The sequence below is a fragment of the Alnus glutinosa genome, chromosome 2 (genome assembly GCF_958979055.1).
Source record: "Alnus glutinosa chromosome 2, dhAlnGlut1.1, whole genome shotgun sequence".
Lineage (NCBI taxonomy): Eukaryota > Viridiplantae > Streptophyta > Magnoliopsida > Fagales > Betulaceae > Alnus > Alnus glutinosa.
The window spans coordinates 26,826,951-26,847,882 of NC_084887.1; the positions used below are offsets into that span (position 1 = coordinate 26,826,951).

The 20,932-nt window shown below is 34.1% G+C and overlaps 2 protein-coding genes across 2 annotated transcripts; both read left to right on the plus strand.

Annotated features, from left to right (window-relative positions):
* The first annotated feature begins 2,166 nt into the window (after nucleotides 1-2,166).
* LOC133860428 (uncharacterized) lies at nucleotides 2,167-8,917 on the plus strand. The gene is made up of 9 exons (XM_062296038.1): nucleotides 2,167-3,412; nucleotides 3,592-4,808; nucleotides 5,113-6,144; nucleotides 6,542-6,706; nucleotides 6,821-6,839; nucleotides 7,602-7,683; nucleotides 8,233-8,353; nucleotides 8,450-8,611; nucleotides 8,708-8,917. The coding sequence occupies exons 1-9, from the start codon at nucleotides 2,167-2,169 to the stop codon at nucleotides 8,915-8,917; spliced, it is 4,254 nt and encodes a 1,417-aa protein (XP_062152022.1).
* A 4,566-nt stretch (nucleotides 8,918-13,483) lies between these two features.
* Nucleotides 13,484-18,348, plus strand: LOC133860932 (glycerophosphodiester phosphodiesterase GDPD4). Its single transcript, XM_062296605.1, has 9 exons — nucleotides 13,484-13,714; nucleotides 13,845-13,931; nucleotides 14,007-14,104; nucleotides 14,685-14,745; nucleotides 16,323-16,403; nucleotides 16,622-16,714; nucleotides 16,984-17,073; nucleotides 17,753-17,880; nucleotides 17,972-18,348. The coding sequence occupies exons 1-9, from the start codon at nucleotides 13,508-13,510 to the stop codon at nucleotides 18,138-18,140; spliced, it is 1,014 nt and encodes a 337-aa protein (XP_062152589.1). The 5' UTR covers nucleotides 13,484-13,507; the 3' UTR covers nucleotides 18,141-18,348.
* The last annotated feature ends 2,584 nt before the right edge of the window (nucleotides 18,349-20,932 follow it).

Genomic DNA, 20,932 nt, shown 5'->3' on the forward strand with positions numbered 1-20,932 from the left:
TCGCCGGGTCAGCCGTTGTTTCGACAGATCGGAGAGAATCCTCGCCTTCCCGTCGATCTGAAATTCAAAACCAACCGTAACAGAAAGAGCTCTCTGAATCTTTCCTCTTTTGCAGGCACTTTTGGTTGTTGTTCAAACAATGAGATAAAAAGAGAAGCCGATCCTCTTTGTCTGTACTCCTCTCATGGAGGTTCCCACTAGGCTCTCTGCCAAGCTATGCAGCTTTCTCTCCTTCCTGCCAATACCATGTGCACTGTTGGTCTTTCTATTTTTATTTGCTTTTCATCATTTTATTTCTGGCCTTGAGACGTGTGCATGTCAGTGACGCAGACAACAGATAATCAGCCCAACGTCTCTATGCACCATCAAAAAAATTGAGTAAAATTCATATTTTCCATTTTGCCCTTCTCTCATGTAAGAGAGGACGTTGGAATTCGTTTGTTGGATGAAATTTTGGCTTACGATTCTCGACTTTTGAAAACACTCAAAGCTTAGCACGATGAGGTCTTATCACTGCCTCTCGCCCAGTTATTTATTTTTATATGAATAAAAAAAAAGTCTTGCTTTTCGAGGTAATTTGACTACTGGACTATCCTTTAAATCAATTGATAGAAAATTGGTTCTTTTACTTTGTTTGACTTCATGGCAAATTCAAGAAGAATCTAGACGTACCTTCTATTTCTTTGTTTATTTTTGCTTTTGTATTTTTTTGCTTTTGATTTGTTTAGGAATTAGGCATACCATTTTTGCGTTTTGTTCTGCTTTTTTTTTAAAAAAAAAAAAAAAAAAAAAAAAAAAAAAAAAACAACGTGCGTTAGAGAGAAAAGGAAAACAGAGGAAGAAATAAAAATATATATATTATTATTTTTTTAGATTACAATAAATGGCCTCTTAAATTTTGCAAAATGTATCTTACTGAAAATAAATAGCACAAAAATGTTACTTTATTGTTAGTTTAAGTTCCATTACTTTTATTTGTAGCATTTATTTTAAAATTTTCACTTAGTTGTTATTTTTCCTTTCTACTGTGATTCATTTTTAGACAAACCACCATATTATGTATGATGACTTTTGAATTAATGTTTAAAATTATTAAATATAGGTGATCTCTCAAATTCTCTCTAAAAATAGTTTGCAAGAAATGTGAAGCTGGTCACATTCTCTTTCTTCAAATTAAAGTAAGTTCCTCTTCAAACTATTTTATTTGACTTCACAAAGGAAGAGTCTAAATACTCTATTTCTTTCTCTTCTAATTGAACATGCTATTGGTATAAATGTCGTCACATTTTTAAATTTTTGTTAAACTGTTATTTCTTCCTTCTCCTGTACTTAATTTTTAGTCAATTCACCATATTATTTATAATGCCTTTTGAATTAATGTTTAAAAATACTAAATATAGGTGATCTCTCCAATTCTCTCCCAAAATAGTTTGCAAGATACGTTAAGCTCATCCTATTATCCTTCTCAAATTAAGGTAAGTTCTCTCGATTTGTTTTGTAGCATTATTTTGCCATTGTAAATAAATTGCAATACACACGGAAGTATGTTATATATTTCTTGCTACATCAATATTGAAATTCATTAATTGAATTTTTAGATACTTATATTATACTCTTAACCATTGCATTTTTTAATTATTCCCTTAAGTAATAAATAATATTATATGTTCTACTTGAGTTTTATGAAGTAAATGATATTCTGTTAAAAAAAAAAATGTGACTTCATTTTTTCCTGTAGAAAATATTACAGTAGGGAAAAAATGGAAAACACAAGACTCGCACGACGTAAAAGATAGATGCTTTTGCATGAAAAAAGAAAACGGGGACGTATGAGTAATTACGATAGCATTCAAACAATAACTTCAACTGGTGAAATTACAAGAGAGGATGGAACCATCAACATCTCAGAAAATGAAGATATTCCAAGTAAATTACTTAACTACAGTTATTTATTAAAAGAATATTAGAAAATAATCCATAAAACTAAACTAAACTGATAAAAAAACTACTTCCTTCTTTTCCCTATTTGATACGGGAAAATTTACTGAAACTTGGAATTTTGGCTCACCTTCGTACGTATGCAACTATTGTAGTGCAATAGTATGGTATGAAGAGAGAATAATAAAATCTAGAAGGCCTGCTAATCATAAATTTAGCCTATGTTGTATGGATGGCGAGGTGCAGTTGCCTTTGCTTAAGAAACCACCTGCTACTCTTCAAGAATTGCTAAATCTAACTAGAGACCAGCGTTCAACAAATTTTAAGGCACAAATTAGAAGTTATAATGCCATGTTTGCTATGACATCAATGGGTGGAAAAGTGGATCATAGAATTAATGATGGAAGAGGACCTTATATTTTCAAACTTAATAGTCAAAACCACCATAGAATTGGAACACTACTCCCAACCGATGGTCTAAGTCCCAATTTTGCCCAATTATACTTCTATGATACTGAAAATGAAGTTTCAAATAGAATTAATGCCTTGAACCAATCGGACAATAGTCATGATTCATCTATTGTTGATGCTCTGGTCCGAATGCTAGATGAATCAAATCTATTGGTCAAGAACTTTCGTATGGCTAGAGACCGTTTTAGTGGAGGTAATACCCACCACTTAAGATTACGTCTTATTGGCTCACGATCAACTGACGGAAGAGTGCAAAATCTACCTTCATGTTCCGAAATAGCTGCAATTGTCGTTGGTGATATTGGTCTTGATAATACACATCGTGATATCATTTTGGATTATAAAGAAGGTGGACTACAAAGGATAAATGAACTGCATCCATTATACATGGCATTGCAGTATCCTCTTTTATTTCCATATGGTGAGGATGGCTATAGACTTGGTATTTTACGTAGAAGTGTTGATGGAACTAGATCTAATACAAACAATTGTGTTACAATGAGGGAATATTACGCATATCGATTGCAAACAAGACAAGATGAGGGACATACATTAATATATGGCGGCCGCTTATTTCAACAGTTTGTTGTTGACTCATACACATGTATTGAAGCAATTCGACTTATGTGGGTAAGACGTAACCAAAGTGCATTAAGGATTGAATTGTATTCTGGATTGAGGGATGCAGTTATGAGGGGAGACACAACCCCTGCATCAGTTGGAAAAAGAATTGTTTTGCCTTCGAGTTTCACTGGAAGTCCAAGATATATGATTGAGAATTATCAGGACGCAATGGCGATTTGTCGATGGGCAGGTTATCCTGATTTATTTATTACTTTCACATGTAATGCGAAATGGCCAGAAATTGAGATCTTCCTCTCAATGAATCCTGATCAGAAACCTGAGGATCGGCCAGATATACTTGGAAGAGTTTTCAAGATCAAACTTGATCAACTATTACATGACCTCAAACATAACCAACACTTTGGAAGAACAGTTGCTGGTATTCTAAACTGCTTACGCTTTATATTTATCTTTCACATATTAATTTTTATACATAATATAATTAAGTTTCTATTCTGTTTATAGTTGTCTACACAATTGAATACTAAAAGAGAGGATTGCCTCATGCTCATATATTGCTTTTCTTACATCCTGATAACAAACATCCAACACCAGCAGAAATCAATAAGATAATCTCTGCAGAAATTCTAGATTTGCACAAAGATCCTCAAGCTTATGATGTTGTCAAACAATTTATGGTTCATGGTCCTTGCGGCTCTATAAATCCAAAATCAAGTTGTATGATCAACAACAATTGCATCAAGCATTTTCCAAAGAGATTTTGCTCTGAAACTACAATTGATGAAGATGGCTTTCCAATATATGAAAGAAGGAACAACGGAAGATTCATTGAAAAGAATGGTGTCAAAGTAGACAATCGATTTATAGTTCCTCACAATATTGACTTATTGGTGAAGTATCAATCACGCATAAATGTAGAGTGGTGCAATCGTTCGAGGTCTATCAAGTATTTATTCAAATATATAAATAAAGGACCTGATCGTGCAACGTTGATGCTTGAAGAGAATTTACATGTTGAGGGTTCTTCTGGAATACAACATGTGACAGATACTGGCGAAATAAAAACATATTTAGATTGCAAATATGTGTCGGCGATAGAGGCATGCTGGAGGATCTTCCAATTTGAAATTAATTATCGAGAACCTCCAGTTGAGAGACTTAATTTCCATCTTGAAAATGAACAACCTGTCATGTTTGATGATTCTGATCATTTAGACAATGTTTTGAATCAGCCGAATATTAGAAAGACTAAATTTACAGAATGGATGAAAGCAAATGCTTTGTATGAAGAAGCAAGAGAATCAACTTATTCTGATTTCCCTTCCAAATGGGTTTGGCATAATAAAGAGAAAGAATGGAAATTGAGGAAGAAAAGAAGATATGTAGGGAGGATATTTTACGCTCATCCTGGAAGTGGCGAACGATTTTATTTGCAAATGTTACTAAATATTGTCAAAGGTCCTCGATCTTTTGATGAAATAAGAACTGCAAATGGTGTATTGTACCCGACTTTCCAATCAGCATGCTACGCTCTTGGTTTGCTTGATGATGACAAAGAATGGCATGAGTGTTTAAACCAAGCATCGCATTGGGCTTCAAGGGAGCAACTCCGTGAACTTTTTGTCACAATGTTGATTTTTTGTGAGGTTGCCGATCCTAATAAATTATGGATGTTGAATTGGAATGTGTTATCTGAAGATATATTGCATCAAGAACGAAGAATTCTACAATATGAGGACCTACATCGAACAGAATCGCAATTACAAAACTATGCACTATGTGACATTGAAAGATTAAACGAACAAAAATGGAAGGTCACTGAGAGAATTTGAAACAATGTCATATCCAGATACGTTACTACTCGAAGAAGGTAACAATAGACTACTACAAGAAGAATCCGATTATAACAGGATTTCTTTGGCAGAGGAGCATATAAAACTTATTAGTGGTCTAAATTGTGAACAAATAAATAAATATATATATATATATATATATATATATATATATATATATATATATATATATATATATATATATATATATGATGCAATAATTAGATCTGTTATAGAAAACAAAGGTTGTTTTTTCTTCGTTTATGGACATGGTGGAAGTGGAAAGACTTATTTATGGAGAACCTTGATATGTCGATTGCGGTCCGAAGGAAAGATAGTCATTGCAGTTGCATCGTTTGGAATTGCAGCACTTTTGTTACCTGGCGGAAGAACTGCTCATTCAAGATTTCAGATACCGATTAATGTAACAGATAACTCAACTTGCGGGATCAAGCAAGGTTCACATCTTGCAGAACTGGTGACAATAACTAGTCTTATAATTTGGGATGAAGCTCCTATGGCTCATCGAAATTGCTTTGAAGCTTTAGATCGTTCACTAAGAGATATTTTACGCTTCAGCGATCCACAAAGTGGAGAAAAATCATTTGGAGGAAAAACGGTAGTCCTTGGTGGTGATTTTCGACAAATACCAGTTGTAGCAAAAGGAAGAAGAGAAGAAATGGTTGAGGCATCAATTAACAGATCTTTATTATGGAAGAACTGTAAAATTTTTACTTTGACAAAGAATATGAGGCTTCAACAAAATCAAGGTGATAGTGCTACAAAAGAATTTGCACAGTGGATTTTGAAAATAGGTGATGGAGAATTAAATGATGGTGAAAGTGGATCGTTCATTGATATACCACTTGATTTGATAATTCAACCTAAGACCCATCCTATTAATGCCATTGTGAATGATATCTACCCTGAGTTGCAGTCTAAATACACTGATGCTAAATATTTAGAAGACAGAGTGATTTTAGCTCCAACAAATGATGATGTACAAGAGACAAATGACTACATAATTGATCTTATTAACGTTGATGATGAAACGTATCTCAGTGCAGATTCAATATGTAAAGCTGCGAGCAACAATCAAAACCAAGATATCATGTACCCAATAGAATTTTTGAATTCATTGAAGTTACCAGGTATTCCTAACCACAAACTCAGGCTCAAAGTTGGAATCCCTATAACGCTACTTCGAAATTTAAATCAAAGTGCTGGACTTTGCAACGGTACAAGACTTTTAGTCACTCAGTTGTCAAAATGGTTCTTAGAAGGAAAAATCATCTCAAGAACTCATGTTGGAGATAAAGTATTCATTCCACGAATAGTACTATCTCATTCCGATTCCAAATTGTCTTTTATTCTAAAAAGAAGACAATTTTCAGTATCTGTTTGCTTCGCTATGACAATAAATAAAAGTCAAGGTCAGTCATTGCAACGTGTAGGCCTTTTCCTATCTAAACCTGTCTTCAGCCATGGCCAATTGTATGTAGCTATCTCCAGAGTTACAAGTAGAAATGGCCTTAGAATACTTATTGTAGATACACATGATGGTGACGAATTCAAAACAAAAAATATAGTATATAAAGAAATCTTCAACAACTTACCTAGAGGTAACATTTAGCATAGATATTAATGTTTTTAAACAATATATTATGATACTTACAAATATAATTAAATCCTACTAATTTCTATTGCATTTTCAGGTGTTATTGAATCATAACAAGATGAATTACACATCTCTTGGTCAAATTTCACCCGACAATGATACATGGATCATAAAAGTTAGAATTATAAGGATGTGGGATGCAGTAAACATTGCAGAAGGCAATGACTTGATTAGCCTAGACATGATCATGTCCGATGAAAATGTAAGTTCACATTAATTTTATAGTTACTTTATTTAGCATATAACTTGACTAGATGGCCATATAAATCATCAATTGAATATGTAGTTCTAAATTTTGGGATTTCCCTTTTTACAGGGAACGCTAATACATTCAAGTATTAGGAGCAAATTCACACGACGTTTTAGGCCTATTCTTAGCGAAGGATGCATTTATGAGATAAAGAATTTTATAGTGGAAGAATATAGAGTACAATACCGTCCAGTGCATCACCAATTTAAAATTCTTTTTATTTTAACGACCTCAGTCTCTACAATCCATGAAATAAATCATTTCATACCTCAATATAGGTTTGAACTTGCAGACTATGAGACAATAACATGCCATTGCAATGACAATACTTATTTGACAGGTATCGATCCTTTCTTTACATTTATTACCAAATTTAGTTTTAAAATTTCGCCATAACTAATACAAAATAAAAAATCAATACTATCTTATTAATATATCTTTCATGAATATACAAATGTTATCAGTAGATTGGAATCGGTTGGAGTAATTCAGGAAGTAAAGTCTAAAGGACGTCCAACCAAAATACGCACAATCCATCTTCTATTGGAAGAGTAAGGAAATACTTGAATTCCAAGTTAAAGACAATAATGTGAAAGTTGAGTAAATTATTTCTAACTTAGTTATGTACTATATCAGAAACAAAGTTTTGCAAATAACTTTGTGGGGGTCTAAAGCATATCAAATAGATGAGGATTTTTATAAGAATACTCCAAGACCAGCCATTGCAATTGTAACTTCGACAATTGTGAGAACTTACAGAGGTAACTATTTATCTTGGTATGTTTAATAAAAATAAAATGACTTTCTACTAATAATGGTAATGAATTTCTCTTTGAAATTTTTGTAGGTCAGTACAACTTCTCATCAACAAGTGCAACAAGAGTTTACATCAATCTTGATATTCCAGAAGTTGATACAGTTATTGACAAGTAAGAACACTCCATTATATTATTCTTTATTTTTTAAAAAATTTTCATTTTTAATAAAAAAACAACATTTATTTATGAATAGGTTAAACAACGTCTCAATAATAGAAGTGAATCAAATGAAGATTGAATAGCCACCAATAATACCAAATAGAGAACTTGCCTTACACAATAGGAAGACAATTGCAGAGATAAAACAAATGGAAGAGAACTCAGAAGCAAAGGTATTAATAAATTATAACTATTTAATACATTTATAAAATATCATGAATACAATATCAATTGTTTAATTTTTTATTAAAAAAAATTACAGGAGATATTCTACACATGTTTATGCAAAGTTGAAAGAATAGACAACAAGTATGGTTGGTATTATATTGGTTGTATAACATGCAAGACGAAGGTTAAGTTTAAAGAAGGAAATTTTGGTGTGAACGTTGTCAAGCGGATCGAACCAAAATTCAGCGTACCAAGGTAAACAACAAATGATATTTAATTCACACATATGTATATAGAAATATCTCTTCCTAACAATTTTAGAAATGAAAGCAGGTATAGGATACAAATTGAAGTATCAGATACAACAGATTCAACAAGAGTCATTATCTTCGACAAAGACGCTGAACAACTTATAGGCAAAACTGCAAAGGAACTTGCAGATTTGCAAGATGAGGTAACAAATCTTGAATTTTTAAGAGTACCATAACAATTCAATAATATATATATATCATGTTCTAACCTCTTTTAACAATATGCTATATTTATACAGAAATTGGAAGACAAAATCGTGCCAAGAGAAATCACAGCAATTTCCAGAGAATATGTCTTCCAATTGAAACTTAATGAATATAATTTGAAAAAAGGTTGGGAAAATTATACTGTTTATAGAATCTTTGAAGCGCAAGTTGCAGAAGAAGCTAACAACCAAAAGGTAGCAATACTTTATATGTTGAATTCTTAAAATCTACACAATATTTGGCTACATAATTATATGCAACTTCTAATGAAACTCGATCTCTTATTATAGGAAACTCCAACTGTAAAGCTTAGGGGATCTAGCTCCAAGCAAGAAAAGGAGTACAACGTTGTTAGCCAGACAATAGAAAATGAACAAATGTTCAGTCAAGATTTTTCATTGCATTCTTCCCTACCTACAGAAGACACAGAGCCTGATGATGATAAAATACCTCTCAATGTCCTTTACAAACGATTCAAAACTACTAAAAAGAAGTTTTGAATCGTTTTATCTTTTTATTTGTAATTTGTAATCTACAATATTTATAATATTGACAATATTTGGCATAATGTTTGGTAGTTTATAAATTGCTAATTATTCATTATTTGATAATGGTGAGTTTGCGATTTTCAGACTTTCATTTTTATTCCTAAATTTTTATTTTATTTCTTAAATTAAATGTAATATTCTAATTTGTCATGCAATTATAATTAGTAACAACCGGAGCATGACGCGGGTTATAAGCTAGTATATATAATAGAGGAATCACTAAGAAGATTGCATAACATTCAGACAAGTGGCATCTTAAAATGCTTTCAAGTGTTCATTTTAAGTTAAACGGTGATTTTAAGTTTGTGTTAAAACGTGAAAGTAAACTCAATCTCTATTTGCATGCTAAATAAAAAATGAATCCCTATTTTTCTCTCAAAAAAGAAAAAAACTGAACTCTATTTTGGTGCCATGAGTGAAACGTTTTAGTTAGTTTCCTGCCAAAAAAAAACCGTTGCTATATATTGAGAAAAAACAAACAACCGCTGCTATACGTACATTGCAAAAAAGCAAACCGCTGCTAAGCCTGCTACAGGATTTTAACCATACTAGGATTCACTACTTGCATTCAAAAGGGTTCCCCATTAAAACCATTTGATAAACTATTGGTTGGACTACCCTCAAAGAGGTAACAAACTTTCCTCTTCTCTCTACATGTTGTATGTTTGTGCTGTCTTTATACGTGAAATAACATAGTTTTAGAGGGCCTTTGACAATTTTACATGAATAATGTAATCCCCTAAGGTACAAAATCACAGGTTAGTTTTAAAATTTGCACCCATGGATGTATACAATGATGTTATTAAATCTACTCGGGAGCAATGACACTCAAGAAAATAATAGAGTGTTGAAGTAAAGATTTTATTTTTTTATTTTTTTTTGTGAAGTACTTTGTTGTTTTTTTTTTTTTTTTTTTTTTTTTTGGTCTATAGAGGTTGAATTTAACGTTAATTCAGTCTAGGGTTTCTATTTAATCCAAAATTTGGTTGCATTAACGTATCTTTATGTTTTTATGTATACATTTTTTGTGACTATAAATTCTTTTCTTTTCTTTTTTCTTTAATGTTTATTTATCGAGAAAGTTTTTTTGAACCAGACATCTATCTAAATTTGGGTTTGGGTTGAGATCTGAATTTATCTTTGTTTTGTTTGTGAAATATTTGGTTGGGGGTTATTTATTTGAATGTTTTCTCTTTCTTTTCTTTTTTTTTTATTCATTTGTGTGATTTGTCAAATTTGTACGTATTTTTTGTAAGTACTTTTTATACTTTTAAAAGCAAAAGAAAAAGGAAAAAATTTATTGAATTATTATACAGCAAATGAACATAAATACTTTGGAAACACCAAAAGAGATGTTGAGTGAAATATTTTATTTTGTTTTGTATCCATAATATATATATATATATATATATATATATATATTCTGCTTATTTTGCTTTGCATTTTTTTAATGTTCAAAATTATATTAGTTTTATTTATATTGAAATATAATAGGTATCACACCAACAATATCAAACATTCAAACTAATTGTCTACTAATACTTTGATAATCAAAATCCAGGTTTTATTCCTGCTATTTATTTAATTTAAAACTACACCTATGTAAACAATGATTTTAACATGTTTTATGGGATTTTTTTCCAATTGGTATAATTTACTCGGATTTTTAGGCATTAAATGTTGAGTAAAAGATTTTGATATATTTTGTATTCTAAAAAAATAAAAATAAAAATAAATCTTTAATTTTGCGATGTATTTTTTTCGGAAGTTCAAAAATTTTTATTTGTATTGGAAGGGGAATCAATAGGAGGAGAGCCTATAAGCGAGAAAATTTACAAAATACGTTTACGTATTTTCATTATTATTATTATTATTTTTTTGTTTCTTAAATTAAATGTAGCGTTCTAATGGAATAACTCAAAACTTTTTTTTTTTAAACTACTTTATACATTATCTATTACATTTTAAACATAAGCACAAGACAGTTTTAATTCGTAAAAACCCGCACATGACGTGGGTTATATGCTAGTTTGTATAACAAAGCCGTAGGCTTTCTCAAACTAGAATTAATAAAACTTGAAAAAGACAAACTCGTATAAAAAGATTCAAAACCCACACCAAATTTATAAAATGGTTCAATGCTCTATAGGTACTTGTGGCTTGGACCGAAATCAAATAGTCGTCTTGATTTCAAAAAGCGTCACAGATGGTACATGCCTTTAATAAAAATGTAATTTTCTAATAATTTTTTCATCTACGTGACAATAAAAGCATGAGTATCAACCGTGATACGTACACCGCTACGTAGGATTCGAGATATATGTTAGTATTTTAAGCAGGGTGATGTGGATTGCCTTTAAAAAAATAGATGGAATCCTGACGAAAGTATTAACTGGCCGAGTTTTTTTTTATTAAAGACAAGTACCATTTGTGACAATTTTTGAAACTGAGGCGGCTATTTGATTTTAGTCCAAACCAAAGGTACCTGGAGAACATTTAATGCTTTATTTAAAAAAATCAAAGCTTGGATCAAAATTCGCACATAACCTAGAGGCTGAAACAAAACTGAGATGCCAAATCTTGCATAAAACTAAGATCTGAGGAGGGGGGGGGGGGGGGGGGGGGAGACACAATAAAAATAAGAACATAAGGCAAAACGGGCTCTAAGAATGTGTTGGTACAATTTTCGGTATGTTGACGTGTCGCATTGTGATTCGCTGAGAGAGCACCTCGAGCTTCCTGCCTTCCTTGAGATCTACAAAAATAACAAACTACTAGTCGGGGGCATCGACTACGCCCACTCCGATGATTAAGTCAGTACAAACTTTGCATATTTCAGGGAAACTTTCAATCTCAGAACTTAGAGAGAGAGAGCGTGTCTTCATACCAGTTATGATCACCTTATTTATAGACTTATAGGAGTCCCTGAAGTATATCTGGAATTGGAGTCTTGTGCCATAGATCGTGCAGATTTTTACCTTATCTTTAATAAGTTTGAATTGAGTAGGACTCTTCATTTTTCAAATGAACTCCACGTTGCTAGGGATCTATTATCCTTTAAACTTGGGATACAGATCTATTCCCCAAATCTTGGGATTTAGTACTTCAACAGAACCTCCACAAATCTTGGACATAGAATCTTAACAGTTAACAAATGTTCACTAGCTGAAGATAAGGGGATAATCTTATAGCGCTCGCACTGACCACAACTCCGAGGTAAGAACATCCGAGACATGTTGACTCCATACAGACTAGGAGATCTCGGCGTATTCCACACTCTGCGGGGTCTTGAGTTTTGAGGTATCCAGTTCATTAGGTCATGCCATAGTTCGAAGCGTTTCAAGCATCGAATTGATTTTATCCATAATAAGGATTGACAAACATTCGAGGTACCCAGACAGGTGTTATGACTGAGGTGATACGACCGAGGTGACCTAGTATTGTTTGGATTGAGCCGAACCAGTCAGGTCGGATCAGGTTGGCCTGGGTCGGATACACGTTTTGAAACCCAAGTTGAATAGGGGGCCACGTATCTTCGAGGCTAATTATTTCACAACAAAATGGAAGATGGATAACAACGGGTAAATCCTTCACAATTCACATTTATCAGTCTGTCTCTCATCTGAGACAGACTGATAATGTGAAGGATTTACTCGTTGTTGGTCCCTCATTCATTCCTTTAAATACTTAATGGGAGAAAGAACCTTGTTTACTTGTGGTACACATTTCTATATGTAAGCAAGCAAGCAAAAAACAAAAGGCCCTCTTGAAGTTGTCCCTTTAAATGCGTGTGTTGAGAATCAATCATTGATCAGCATGACTTTTTTGGTGAGCTTGCTGATCACATGTATTTGCATATTGCTACAATGGTGATTGACGGTTTGATGATCTTTTGTTGTTGCCTTGACTTTTGTTAGTAAAGTGAAAATATGACTACTATTTGAGATTGGGGATCTATTTGTCGAAATAAACGAGTGCATGAATATTTTTGTTCCTTTTAATTTTAATTTTTGAGCATCTAATATAGTGGGACACTCCTCCATACAGTTCAAATGAACGGGTCAATCACGGTAAGACTCACTTGACTTGTTTATTAAATTTTATATATATATATATATATATAATACAGGTTCAAACGGGTTAAACAAGTCAAGGGTTTCTTGTTTGGATCGAAATAGATGAAACGGATCATGTAGGGTTAGGTCAAAAGGGTTAAGTAGTTTATTTTTGGGTCTAAACAGATCGACTCGTTTAATATACGGGTGAAGTAAATCGTGGTAAAGTTGAGTTAAATGAGTCCTATTCAAATTGATCTTTAATAGGTTAGCAAAGTCAAGTAAATTGACCGGAACCCAAACCACCAAACCGGATTGCCAGCACCAACTCGAAACAAACGATTTTGCCTTTTTTTCCTTCATAATAATTGGTGTAATATCGTATTTTATGTATCCCTGAGAAAAAATAAAAATAAAAATAAAAATAAAAATGAAAGGTATGTATGTATGAGAGAGAGAGAGAGAGAGAGAAAGAGGGAGCACAAAAATGGCGATCCCAATGAGACCGGGAAGGAGACAACGAGGGGAGCGATTCCTACAGAGGCAATTCGGTGGGCACGGTGGTGGATTCCTCCATCGCATCAGATTAAGATATTCCTCGCAAAGACTCTTTCGTACGATTATCATAAGCCTAGCCTTCATCGCTACCGTGCCTCCCATTTTCTTCCACTTCCGACTCAGGGGCTTCCACCAGGTCTCTCAGTTCCTTCATCAACTCAAACCCTTCAAGATTTCCATCTTTGTTACTCTTTCCTTAAATAGAATTTGGATTACTGAGAATGAATGAACGAATGATTTGCATTTTGCAACGTCTGCACACGCAGATGCAACAAAGAAAGTGCGGCTGGCTGAATGATCCTCCGCTTGTATGTGCTCACGGAGGTGACTCAACTAAGGCCTTCCCCAACACGGTAAGCTTCCCCCATGTTACCAAACTCACCTTTAAGTCCCACTACTAATGTTGTCCTACTTTTTCTTCTTCACAGATGGCTGCGTATCGTATCGCACTTCGTTCTCATGTAGACTGCATTGAGATTGATGTTTCTCGTTCCTCAGATGGGGTTTTGTTCGCGCTGCACGATAGGTACTTCTGGGCTCCCTTGTTTTTGCTTTAAAATTTCACCACTATCATCTAGTTTTGCTGATTTATCATCTTAATTACTGCCATTGTACATGAACAACCTCAAATCAATTAATCGTGGAACTACCTTTGATAGCTAGGATGTTATGCGGGTGGAACTGGGTGTGTCTGAGATTCGAATCTTCTTTTTTAAGTTGTTTTATTACGGCAACGTATTGTGGTTGGTATAGCTCGTTATACATGATCTGAATTAAAATATGGAAAATGATGTAGAGAGGAATCAGAATATCTTGGATGTATCAAAATGATGAGAGTCGTATGTTAAGTAATACAATCAGTTAATCGTGTGGGTTAAACACATTTAATATCATTCATGCACTTTTGTGCTCTTCTGCTATCTTTTAGAATATTCCCTAGTATAGGAGTAGTAAATACGATCCTAAAACATTCATACCTGATAAACAAAGGTGTATTTGTCTAAAAGTGTTGAACATGTTCATGGTTAAGCATTATTTATCCAGATTGACAGATTGTTATCTATTGAATTAGCTACTTGGAGATTTGATTCTCACATGACAGGCAGGGATTTGCAGCGGATATCTGGAAACAGTACTTTTAAAGTAGGGCACTTGAGCATGAAAGAGGTGAGACTTTTGTGACTAGGCTTTCTTGTCAACAATGTTAAGCAGCTCCTCAAATATTTTCATTATGAATCAAGTTTTTACTGTCAATCTGCTAGTTAATGAATGCCAGCCACACTTATGGAATTGTAACTGTTAATTTATACACATGGAATTGTAGATGAACATTCATTTGGCTGGTTAGGTTCGGTTACCAGGGGTACCAATCCAATGCTAAGCAACCACCTATCTTCGTTAACCTTGGACTGGACTGAGTAAGCATCTTGATTAATACTGTGCAAACCAACCGAAAGGGAACAGATTGATTTATTCCTGGTTTGAGCTAGGCCAAGTTGTGCCAAGTTTGATATCTTAACAGTTGTTGGTATTATCACTCATGTGTCCCAGTGGATCAATGTGATTGTGGCCTACATGCACATGGAAAAATGACATATGAGAAAACCAGCAAACTTGACCCTTCCTTAGTCAGGACCCTTAATTCAGCTCAAGTACTAGCCTTTGTTCTAATAAAATAGTTGGTCATGGTTTCCTAAAGTTAAGTGTAGAAGGTGTGATCTAGGATATTTTCCTCTTAGTTTAAATGTTGGGTTCTCAACTGTAAATTATCAGTGCTTCAGGTGTTAACAGAATTCTTGATAAAAAGTAAGGAGTGTTTGGACAAATTTAACACTGATGGCCTTTTGCCTTCAATAAATTGTTCTTCTCTGTATCTTCTATAATCTTAAACATTCTGGGTCATTTAAGGGAAATAGGATGAACCATAATCACAGTGATCCCTTTTGGAGGGAAGTGTCATTTTCTATTGGCAGCCTCAGTTTGACTTCAAAATTTTGATAGGAGGGATACAACGAACCTTTTTCATATGATCTGGTTTGATATGAAGCTTGCAAAATTTTCAAATTGTCATGTCATATTAATCTCTAGGACAGCAAATACTTTCAGTTTTCTTTGGGTTTAATTTGGAGAAGATAATATTATTATTTAATGATTTTGGTTAATTGTACGTTACCCACTTGTGGTCTGGGTTGGAATCGAGTTTGATATGCCAACCTATGGTTTAAAAATTGCCAATTCTTTTTTTTTAATAACCGGGGTATCCGAGGCTTTCAACCGACTAGATCCCCGAAACACTGTGCAAAGCATCCCTCCACACGGGTTAGGTAAAACTCGGGCTTTTGCCCACGGGCATGCCCCTAAGGAATTGTTTGCACTAAAGGAGGGTCAAACCTTAGACTTGATGCTTCATGAGGTATAAATTTTCATTTTACCCTTGTGAAGTCACATCCTTTAATATTTTTCTAGCCTTGAATTGTTAAAATTTGTGTGTAAATCCAGTACCTCGAAATAAAGCCCAAAAATCATGATAGCAACCTCATTACAATGTAAAATAAGCGAATATCTTTACCCCAAGTGGGTAAAGTGTAAGTCTTTAAACCAGAAGTTGGCAATTCGAACTTCATACAGGTGGTTAAAGTATAGTTTCGGTTTTAGTATTATCACAAACTCTGCATATATTATTTATACCAATAGATATATATGAGTAATGTTGACTGATATTGTATTTTAGTTTGTGACTCTAGATAAAAGAGCTAGGCAGTGCTCATCAATCTGCACAGAAGTTTCATGATGAAAGAATTCCTACCATTGAAGATGCTTTGACGGTATACTCCAGGATTTCCATTAATTATCTCTTTCTGAAATAATGTTTATTCCCCTATTTTACTATGCGTTTTGGTAAACATATTTCATCAATCTTACTGACCCTTTTGGTGTGCCTCATGACACTATTCATTGACATCTATCTGCAAATTCTTTTTCTTTTATTCTATTAAAGCTTTGTCGTTGAGTTTTCTCTGACATTTTTAATTGATGTTCTTAGTTGATATCAAGTTCAGTTCGGCAAGTGATTCTAGATGCTAAGGTTGGGCCTCCATCATACGAAAAAGGGCTTGCAAAGGATATTCTTTCTGTTGTAAGTTTGCTATTTGGTTCCCCTTCTCCTTCCCCTGTTTTTATTTTTATTTTATTTATATTTTCTAACTCTTACTCTACATATGTGCTTATAATGCATTGAATAACTATCTGCCATGTTAAATGACAACTAACTTCAAATATGAAGTTATCTTTTGGTTTCGCCATTTGCAAATACACTATTATAAGCTAAAATGGTTTTCAAGTTTTACCCACAAAAAATGCTTTCAAGTCCTGTAGCCTTATAATTTTCAGTGCCTTTTTTAACAGGTTGAAAGAACAAAGTGTTCAAATTGCCTCATATGGGCTAAAAGTGACAATTTGGCGAGGGATGTAATTAAACTATCACCGCATACTATGGTAAGAAGCAGTTAACTGATTTTAAATCTTCAGGATCTTTTACTGTACAATTTTTTATTTTGCGATAATTGCTTTGTCCTGTTTGTTGAATTCTCTAGTGCTGATCAGTTGGGAAGATAAACACTTCCTATCTTCAACTTGAGAAAATTTTGGTGAAGTTGTTGGCTGCTTTGAAACCTGAAATTGTCATGTTTCCTGCACATTAGACTGTATATATGGGGATCTTACCACGTATTCTTCATTTATAGGTCTTCTTTGCTCTTAAGTTTTTTTTTTTTTTTTTTTTTTTTTTTTGGGTGGGGGTGGTATTGCAAATATGGTTCCTTCCCTTAAAAGCCTTTTTGGTTCTTCCCCCCCCCCCCCCCCTCCTCAACTTTTTAATAGTCTTTTAGCTGCATTTTAAAGTAAAGGATGTGCTGCTTGAGATTGATAATCTTGTCACCAGCTGCCTTGAATTTATATACATAAAATTATCATGATTTAATTCATTTTACTGGTCTGGCAGGTTTTTCTTTCTTTCCTTCTGCTTAATATATATATATATATATATATATATATATATATATGAATTACTCAACTGGTCTGATACAGGAAGCCAGATATTTTGGTACAGAAGTTGGTGATGTTGGTTTTTGAGTTTGTTCTCCTCGCATTCTAAAAGGGTGAGATGTCATTGCAGGTGGGCTACATTGTCATGAAGGATCCTTCTACTGGGGCTAGAACCAACTTATTGAGGATGAAAGGTGCTGGAGTCGTTGGTGTCTATCACCCTTTGATTGATGAAATGCTTTTGAAAATTCTGCATGGGTATGAAATTGGATTGATTTATTAGTATTTGAATGTTAACTGCATGTGCGTGGTGTGTGTGATTTCATGTTTTACATTTGGGTCTTTGCAGGAGGAATAAAAAAGTCTATGCCTGGACTGTTGATGATGTGGATTCCATGCAAAAGATGTTGTTTGAGCGAGTGGATGCTGTTGTTACAAGCAACCCTACTCTACTTCAACGTCTAATGCAAGATACTAGAACACAATGTCTTGAGGAAGGTTTTTCCATGTCACAATGACATTCATTCATTTCGAGTACAGAACCTTTTCTGTGAATGTCAGAATATTTTGAAATACCATTTAGCCTTCATGAATTTACTTATACTACTGGATTTAGAATATTATCCCGGACTATGATTGTATTGACACGTTCACATGCATTTATAATCATGAGTGAATCATCTTTATCCACAACTTGTAGTTGATGACAATGGACCTTTTTTGATAGATGGTATTACTGTAAGGCTTTTCTACTTTAAGCTACTGTTTTGAGCCAATTTGATTGCTTACTCCGATTTAAAATGGATTGCACACTGTTCCTACTGGTACGTTGATCTATGGGCTCTAGTCGTTGATGTGCTGCATTGGTTGCCATTGATACCTAGTCCAACTTGGAGTTGGCCCCAACGATCTGGTCCGGATGAAGTCCCACTATGACAGTCTTAGTATTAGGGGTGGTTACTTGTGTTTGCGTGTCGGATTCGAGTCGTGTCAAGGCATGAATGGGTATAAAACTGTATAGGTCAATCTTAATTCGACCCATTTAATTAAACGGGTTAGATTCTTTAATCATAATCTGTTAATTTCGTGTTAAGTTTATGAGTCGGGACAAAAAATTTGTAGCTATATGTTGCGTGTCCAGCCAATTTTTTTTTTTTCAAAAGTTGATTCTTAAATGATATGTTAATCATGGATGTGATTTACTATTTTGAAAAATGTGTCATCATCTCATAGAATGGTAACTCATCATTCGGAAACCACGTTTGTGGAAAAAAAAAAAAAAAAGTAAAGCATTTTTCTGTGGAGACGGAAATCAACCGGAGAGGAGCCGATCGTTTATAAGTAGAAGGCAAAATTATCAAACAAAATGTGAAAAGAAAATTTTTTCATTCACTCATAAAAGACCGGCTCATCTGCCGTTGGTTTCAATTGGAGAAGATATAAATCCTTTTCCTACAAAGAAACGTTAAATTGGTTTCGTGTAACAAAGACTTAAACTGGCAGATCTGTGTCCAAGTTGTAGAAGTGCTTCCAAATTGCAGGGAAAGAGTATCCTAGTGTGCACAAGGAACCTTTTTTTTTTTTTTTTTTTATGGAAAGGTAATTTTTCATTAAAACAACCAACAGTACAACATCAAACACCACGAAGGTGAACATAATCAGACACCCTAAAGGTGTACATACATCTTAAAATAATACTGACAGTTGCTACTAAAATAACCCAGCCAACAGAATGATGCCTTTACGTTGACATACACATTTACTTGATCAGGGAGTTGGTCACACATTCTGGGCGACTGCCAAAAACTAAGTTAAAATGCGCACAAAGCAGACTGTCCAAGAAACACAATCAACAACAACACAGGAAAAGCTCAACAGAGAAGCTGTCTGTCGGAAAAGCCACCGCCTGTGACAGCGTGTGCAGCACACGCGCCGCCACCAGAAACAAACCCATCAACCCTCAAACGCCAAAAACCTTCGATCACCACCAGAACCACTAGCCACGGCGAAAAGCCCGAGTTGTGGCCATCATGCGCAGCCCCAATCCGAAAACCACACAGGCGCGTGAAGACCATGCGCCGACCGTCGAGAGACCGCACAACCGTGGGGAGCGACTGGAGCACCAGAGACTGACGGCGAGCAAGGCTGAAGGGCGTGTGTCCAACAGAAGATGACGGAAACTCGTAGATCTTGCCTCCAAAAATTTGACAGTGAACAAACTCGACCACGATCTCCGTCATCAACACGCCATGGACGGCAAGTTCCCGCCGGCACCTTCACCAGAGAACTCTCCTGCCTTTACAAACTAAAAAACATAAAAACTAACTTCCCACCGGATTCACACCGGGGAAACTAAACACCCACAACCCAAACGGTTGGGAGACTCAAAACTTCAACAAAAACCAACTAGCCAAAACTAGGGAGGAGGGAGGTGTGGAAGCCTCCCTCCCCCAAACACAAAAGCAAATTGACGGTTCTCACTCTCACTAGAAACGGGAGCTTCTCTCACTATAAAAGAAAAGTTCGAAGTTTTAAGCCTAGTGTGCACAAGGAACTTAAGACAGCACAAAAAAATTTAAAAAAAAAAATCACACCAACATTATATGATTGTTATGATATAAAAATGTAATATATAACATTATTTTAAAAAAAAAAAAAATCAACATTATATGATTGTTATGATATAAAAATGTAATATATAACATTATTTAAAAAAAAAAAAACAAAAAATGATTAAAACTGTTACATCAAAATTATTTAATACTTACAAAATAAAAAATTATAGCATTACCCGTTATAATAAGAAGGGATAATTGCACCATTGGTCCTTGTGGTATATCATAATTATTTTTCACTCCCTATAATTAAAAAGTTCATGGGAGATCCTTGTGGTTATCAATAATTACAAATTAAACCCTGGAGTCAAATTCCGTTAAAATTTTTAATAGATTTCGTCAAATGTTAGCGCCACGTGTTGCCAATAAGATAGCGACATGTGTCCATTTTAATAAAAAAATATAAATTTATTAAAAAATAAATAAATATACTTATTTATTTATTTTTTATTTTTAAAAAAAAAACAAAAAAATGAAAAATGAAAAATGGGAAGCAAAGGGGTGGCTGGCCAGTGGCCGCCGAGGGTGGCATGCGGCCACCCCCAAAGGGGTGGCCGGTCCCTTTGCTTCCTGTTTTTCTTTTTCTTTTTAAAAAAAATAAATAAAATAAAATAAGTATATTTATTTATTTTTTAATGAATTTATATTTTTTTTATTAAGATAGACACGTATCGCCATTAAGATGGCGACACGTG

Coding starts and splice junctions, on each gene's coding strand:
- LOC133860428 (XM_062296038.1), top strand. CDS start 2,167: ATGGATGGCGAGGTGCAGTTGCCTTTGCTTAAGAAACCACCTGCTACT. Junction 6,145..6,541: donor GAACTCATGTTGGAGATAAA/GTATTCATTCCA, acceptor TTGCATTTTCAG/GTGTTATTGAATCATAACAA. Junction 7,684..8,232: donor GTTGATACAGTTATTGACAA/GTAAGAACACTC, acceptor AAATGAAAGCAG/GTATAGGATACAAATTGAAG.
- LOC133860932 (XM_062296605.1), top strand. CDS start 13,508: ATGGCGATCCCAATGAGACCGGGAAGGAGACAACGAGGGGAGCGATTC. Junction 16,404..16,621: donor CCATTGAAGATGCTTTGACG/GTATACTCCAGG, acceptor TGATGTTCTTAG/TTGATATCAAGTTCAGTTCG. Junction 16,715..16,983: donor CAAAGGATATTCTTTCTGTT/GTAAGTTTGCTA, acceptor CTTTTTTAACAG/GTTGAAAGAACAAAGTGTTC.